This window comes from Nicotiana tomentosiformis, chromosome 1, assembly GCF_000390325.3.
Source record: "Nicotiana tomentosiformis chromosome 1, ASM39032v3, whole genome shotgun sequence".
NCBI classification, from domain to species: Eukaryota; Viridiplantae; Streptophyta; class Magnoliopsida; order Solanales; family Solanaceae; genus Nicotiana; species Nicotiana tomentosiformis.
In genome coordinates, this window is record NC_090812.1 from 1455868 (window position 1) to 1462622 (window position 6755).

General features: G+C 39.2%; 1 protein-coding gene across 3 annotated transcripts; it reads left to right on the forward strand.

The window, feature by feature from the left end:
• Positions 1–783: 783 nt before the first annotated feature.
• Positions 784–6553, forward strand: LOC104088915 (protein gamma response 1). Of its 3 annotated transcripts, XM_009593683.4 has the most exons (4): positions 790–965; positions 1503–1615; positions 3824–5230; positions 5542–6553. In XM_009593683.4, the coding sequence occupies exons 2-4, from the start codon at positions 1594–1596 to the stop codon at positions 6228–6230; spliced, it is 2118 nt and encodes a 705-aa protein (XP_009591978.1). In that variant the 5' UTR covers positions 790–965; positions 1503–1593; the 3' UTR covers positions 6231–6553. The 3 variants fall into 3 exon arrangements, with proteins under 3 accessions (XP_009591986.1, XP_009591978.1, XP_018623857.1); XM_009593691.4 differs by lacking the exon at positions 1503–1615 and having other exon boundaries at positions 784–965; XM_018768341.3 differs by lacking the exons at positions 790–965; positions 1503–1615 and having other exon boundaries at positions 3824–3887; positions 4018–5230.
• Positions 6554–6755: the final 202 nt, after the last annotated feature.

Genomic DNA, 6755 nt, shown 5'->3' on the forward strand with positions numbered 1-6755 from the left:
TTAACTTTTACCATTTCAAGCCTAAATCTACTACGGACCTCCAAATAATTTTTTGGACACGCTCCTAAGTCCAAAATAACCATACAGAGCTATTGGAATCATCAAAATTCAATTCCGAGGTCGTTTACACATAAGTGAATATACTGTCAACTTTTTCAACTTAAGTTTTCAATTATGAGACTAAGTGTCTCGTTTCACTTTGAAATTCTTCCGGACCCGAACCAACTAACCCGATAAGTCATAAATCAACTGTAAGGCATAAATTGAGCAGTAAATGGAGAAATGGGATTGTGATACTCAAAACGACCGGTCGGGTCGTTACAACTAAGTACATCACGCGCCATCACTGAAAGATCGAGATATTTTCTATAATGGTCCTTCCAATACATCTCTTGAAACTTCTCAAGATCAAGTTTTGGTTCCTCTAAGTAAAGATCCAAATTTTGACTTTCCATTGCTAGAGGCAGTATACATTTTATAATTTATATATTTTAAATAACTATTTTTATTAGGCCCACGGGCCGGTCTGGCCCAGCCACAGTCAAACCTCACGGGCCACAGGTTTACTCGGACCGGGCTTAAAAGCTTCATTTTAAAACGGGCTCCAAAAATTCTAGCCCAACCCTGCTAAATTACGGGCTGGACTGTGCTGCCCTAACGTGCCAAGCCCATATTGATGGCTCTATAAACTTGTAAAAAAAATTGAATTTCGATTTGTGCACTTCGGCCCAATAGATTTGATATCCACGGACCCAGCCCTTTTGTATCGGGTTGGAGGGACAACAATCGAATAGACTCCAAAATCAAACCCAAAAAACAATTCCCGCTCCAATTTCAAAATTGTACTCAGAGAGAGTTCCTTCTCCGGCAAGCTAACACCGCTTTCCCCAACGCTACAAGCTTTCTCATCTCCGTCGCTCTCCGGCGAAATTCTCGACGATCTCTTTTCCCGGCGAATCCGAGCTGTAAGTTCCCTTCTCTGTCTATTAATTCTCTCTCCTTCTGTAGATTACCGAGAAAAGCCCTAATTCATTTTTGAGCTGAGATTTAATGTTAAAATCCGATCTGTGAATCGAAATGCAATCTACACGTCTGTTTCTACTGCGTAAATAAATCCTCAAATATGATTTGCTTATCACGTGTTAATGGCTACATAACTGTAATATGGTAATCGAATATCTGAAATTGCTGCTGGAGGAAGGTAAAATAGAATAATGCTGTAAAATGGAATACTTACTTATTGCTGATAGTATAACCAAGTGGAATATTTATTTAATTGTGTGACTTTTGTAGAAACTGGAATGAAGGGTAATAAGTTGAGAGTCATGCAAATTTGTGTTTCAATATTTGCTAGGGCAGTTTCTATCCATTTTGCCTTGAAAATGACAAACATTTTATCAAAGAAGGCTATCCATGCAATACAATTGTCATAATTATCTGTGGGCCTTTGGGTTTTTGTTATCTTCATTTTATCAGCATTTGTAACTATGCATGTTTATCAGATGCTGGCATGGTAGATATATCTTGAAGCAATAAAATTCAACCTTGCACTTTTGGATATATCAAATAAAGGAAGTTCTGATCAAGCAAGGGATGCTTCGTAAGGTTGTTTTTGGTATGAAGGAAAATCAACTTCAGGGAAAATGGTTTCCTAAAATACAAGTGGTTTTCTCACTTTTTTTAGTGTTTGGTTGGTGATTATTAAAGATTGATAATATGGTCTGAGAATTGGATAGAGTTTTGATAAAAGTTTTTGAATATTAAGAGTCTAATGTTGTTTGGAGCAAGTGATATGGAGTAAGAGTCGCAATATTTGTACATGGAAATGACTCCCAATGTTCCATCCATATCTAATGGAAGTCACCATTTTGATGGAAATTTTTTCATTGGAAATTTCTGGGAACACAACAACAACAACAACAACAACAACAAACCCAGTAGTTTCCCACAAGTGGGGTATGGGGAGGGTAAGATGTACGCAACCTTATCCCTACCCTGGAAGGGCAGAGAGGCTGTTTCCGATAGACCTTCGGCTAGAGAACGACTTAAAAAGAAAAGGTAATTGCAACAAACAGGCATAACAACATGATGAAATAAGATCGAATCCAAGAATGCATTCAAACTCTAGGTAGTAATAACCATCTATGAATAAAAGATATCATACTAACACTAATACTAGCGAATTGAGTAAGACAAAAGAGAAACGCTCAACTACCTATGAACCTTCTGCCCTAATCTTTGACTTCCACACCCTCCTGTCTAGGGCCATGTCCTCAGTCAGCTCCAGTTGCGCCATGTCCCGCTTAATAACCTCTCCCCAAGACTTCTTAGGCCTACCTCTACCCCTCCTGCTACACACCGAGGCTAACCACTCGCACCTTCTAACTGGGACTTCTATACTCCTCCTCTTAACATGCCCGAACCATCTCAACCTCGCTTTCCGCATCTTATCCTCCACAGGGGCCACTCCCACCTTTTCCCTAATAACTTCATTCCTAATCTTATCCAACCGGATATGCTCACACATCCACCTCAATATCCTCATCTCAACTACTTTTAGCTTTTGGGTATGAGAGTTCTTGAACGGCCAACACTCTGTTCCATACAACATAGTCAGTCTAACTACAACTTTGTAGAACTTACCTCTAAGTCTCAGCGGCACATTCTTATCACACAAGACACTGGAAGCGAGCCTCCACTTCATCCATCCTGCTCCGATATGATGCGTGACATCTTTATCAATCTCCCCGTTTCCTTGTATTATAGATCCAAGATACTTGAAACTACCTCTCTTGGGGATGACTTGCGTATCAAGCCTCACCTCCATATCCCTTTCTTGGGTACCGTTGCTGAACTTGCACTCCAAGTATTCTGTCTTGGTCTTGCTCAACTTGAACCCCTTTGACTTTAGGGTCTACCTCCAAACCTCCAACCTCTCGTTAACACCACCCCGCGTCTCGTCAATTAAAACTATGTCATCAACAAATAACATACACCATAGCACCTCACCTTAAATTTGTCTCGTCAATGCGTCCATCACCAAGGAAAATAGGAATGGACTAAGAGCTGATCCCTGGTGCAACCCCATCATAACCGGAAAGTGTTCTGAGTCTCCTCCCGCTGCCCTAACCCGAGTTTTAGCTTCATCATACATGTCCTTAATCACCTTAATGTAGGCTTCTGGGACCCCTTTAGCCTTCAAGCATCGCCAGATCACCTCTCTCAGGACTTTGTCATATGCTTTCTCTAGGTTAATGAACACCTTGTGCAAGTCCTTCTTTATCTCCCTGTACCGCTCCACCAATCTCCTCACAATGTGAATGGCTTCCATAGTCGAACGCCCCGGCATGAAACCGAATTGGGTCTCAGAAATGGACACACTGGTCCTCACCCTCACTTCAACCACTCTCTCCCAAACTTTTATAGTATGGCTTAGCAGCTTAACCCCCCTATAATTATTGCAACTTTGGATATCGCCCTTGTTTCTGGGAACAAAAACACCAGAAAATGACTTTCTCATGGAAAATATTTTCAGAAAATTGTATTCCATCTTAGCAAACACAAAACATCTTTTCGGAGCTCTCCGTAGAATATAGATCTATATTGGGGAATTTCATGGTTGGAGGAAGTCTTGAAATTATTTTCTAACAGATTGATTTGCAGATAGTTCTTGAAATTTACATATTGTTTGATATGGAATATTTAGTGTTTTGCTACGGCAGTAAAGCTCATTGAGGGAAGTCCTTCTGTAAAGTAATTGGGATTCTTTTGCTGTTGAATCACAATAGCGAATGTCAGAATTTCATTTTGTATTTTTTTCCAGATATGGCAGAGCACACACAACAGTCTCCCCAGACAGCATATCCTGCTAATATTGCTGATGCAAAGTATGTTTCTGGACTTAGTACCATTCTTGTTGCTACTATCCAAGAAGCAAAAGATAGGATTTCTCAGATAGAGTATATATTCTGCAGTCAACTCTTCCCAAACTACCAGTCTAAATCTCAAAGTTTGCAGCTAATATATTCCGAGGCAAGAAACGCTGCAGAGACTTCTTGGAAAGAAAAGGAAAAAGATCTGTTGCTCCAGATGGAAAATATGCAACTTGAAAAGCAGAAAATTCTTCAAGAAAACCAGTCTCTTAAATTGGAGAAAACAAAATTGTTGGATTCTGAATTGTCCTCAGCTAATCATGTTAAGGAACTCCAAAATGAGTTGAAACAGAGAACTAGTGAAATAAACAATTTAAGGGAAGCAATCCAGAGATCATGTATGCTTCTTGAATCAAGAGCCCCACTCGTATGCAAATATGAGAACCCACAGAGAGAACTTGAAGATAGAGTTATCCTCCTTATGAAGAAACAACAGAGTTCAGAGCTTGAAGTTGGTAGGTTGCAGTTAGAACTCCAGAATAAGTCGATGGAAGTTGATGGTGGACTAGAGTTACACAATAAGCTTGTCCAGTTGGCTCAATCAAAGACTTCTTCAGCAGCATATAAAGAAAAGCAACTAAAAGAATATGAACAAAAGATGGACAAACTTCTTGCTGAGCTTGAAACAACACAAAGAAGAGTAGATAAACTCAAAGAGGAACTTAAAGATAAGACAGCTGCAGTAGAAAAAGGACTGGAGATGCAAGAAAATTTACTAAGCAAAGTTCAGTTGCTGGACGCAGAAATTATGAAGAATGAGGATTTGTTGAATCAGTACAAGAATGAGAAACAACTACTTATGACCAAAGCAAAGAATCTGGAGACTGATGTTTATGATCTGCAGAAAGAACTCATGAATAAAAAGTCTGAAGCGGTGGAGAGAAGGAAGTTGCATGATCAGTTACTTCAACAGATAGATTTGTATTCTTTAGAAAGGTCAAAGACAGGGCAGGAGTTGGAAGAGCTTGAGAAGGAGAAAAAAAAATTACTAGCCAAATTGAGAGACTCGGAGGAAGAGATTGATAAGCTTCAGGCAAATCTGAGAGAGAGAAGCAAGGATTCCTCTGAGGGGATGGAATTACATGGTAAGTTACTCCATCTGATTCAAGCAAAAGAATCTGAGTTGTTGGCTGAGAAAAATAAAAGAAAGGATATGGTTACATCTTATAAAAGTCTGAAATCACAGTACAACTTTCTATGTGCAAGATATGGTCTTACTTCAGAGAACATGCACCTACAAAGCAAATTATCAGAACAAAGTGCATTACAGAATGACCAGAGTCCTTTAACTTCACGTGGTAAGTCTTATTGCTCTCCGGATGCTTGTGATATATAGCTAATTCTACACTCTATTCAACATGATGTATGCATTTGCTGTGTCATTCCTAGCCTAGGGGACTTCTATTTGATTCCTCCCCGAAAAGATGCTTGGTAATCAATCACCTAGTAATTGCCCACTTCTTTTTCCTTCTTCCTCGTTATCTATATCGGAAGATATGCCTATGCACAAGGAAGCTCTCCGTTTTAGCAAATTCTAAGCTTAATTTAATTTCCAAATGAATAGGAAAAGGAATTGTGCTAAACTAACAAATTATGCCATCTTTATTAGAGGTCAAACATAAAGTTCCCGAGGCTTCTGGTTTTGAACAAGAAGACAAACATGAAGTACTGGACAATGATAAAGGAGTTAGCCTGATCCCAAGATCCAACTCTGTCTCACCTCCAATTTCAAGTGCCCTTGTTGCACCTAAAAATCCTGCCAATGTCAAATCTTGCCCACCAGCTGGTACCAAGCGTCCTGTTTCTTATTGGAGGGATACCAGGTCGCATCAAAGTCGAGTTGGACCTGATCCTCATGATGATTTTCTTGATACTCCTCTGGAGAATGTCAGAGGAAACTTAGGAAAGGTGATGAAGGATGAAGTTCAGAATCACCCGAAACCAAATCCCAAAGACACAAAAAATGAAAACTCAGATGATGAAACTCAGGACATGAATGTAGATAATGGGCCTAAAAAGCAGCAAATGCTGCCTCCAACCAGGTCTGGTGCGACAGGCTTCAAATACATTGAACCTGTGAGAAAGAAAGCTGAACGAGAAAATTTAAAAGGGGTCGAATGCCAGCAATGTAAAAAGTTTTATGATGCTGTTCTTCCTGGTGAAGATAAGGACTCCAATGGTAATAGGCAAAACCTACGGTGTGAGCATCATGATGGAGTTTCAAGGCATCGATACCGGTATGCACCTCCTTTAACTCCTGAAGGATTTTGGAATATTGGGTTTGAATCTGAAATGTGAGCTCCTTGGAGAGTTGTTTTCAGGCTCTCTACTGTAGAATTGTGAACTAGTGAAACTCTTTCTGCAATTCTGTTGTAACAATAATGACACTGATGAAAGGCTAATGCAAAACCTACATCAGTTTCTATTCTGATAAGCTCTCTTCCCAGTTGTAATTTGTTGGTATGATCCAATTGTTTTTAGGCCCTTTAAAGTTCAAATTAGAAATTTGTGAACTAGTAAAACTCACGGTTCATTCTGTTTTAATGTTAAAGAGACTGATGTAAATCCAGTGCAAAAGCTGCATTGTTTTCTAATGAAAACAATGCTTTTTTCAGTTGTAATTTGTTTGTATGATCCGACCAATCAATGTATAAACTAGTAATTTTCTGATTTTTGGGCCTTGGTATGGTTTGATGTGATGGTTTTGATATGTCAAAGTTGTCAAAATATTGTCTAATTCCTGTGGCTACTGATTTATTTTATTGACCAAACATGCATAAGCAATAGTGTTTTGCCTCATTCAGAGTACTTCTGTGACAATAA

Bases quoted from the DNA above. Each gene is read 5' to 3' on its own strand.
- LOC104088915 (XM_009593683.4), top strand. From the start codon at position 1,594: ATGCTTCGTAAGGTTGTTTTTG. The intron at 1,616-3,823 runs GTATGAAGGAAA...ATTTTTTTCCAG, and splicing joins GCTTCGTAAGGTTGTTTTTG to ATATGGCAGAGCACACACAA. The intron at 5,231-5,541 runs GTAAGTCTTATT...CATCTTTATTAG, and splicing joins GAGTCCTTTAACTTCACGTG to AGGTCAAACATAAAGTTCCC.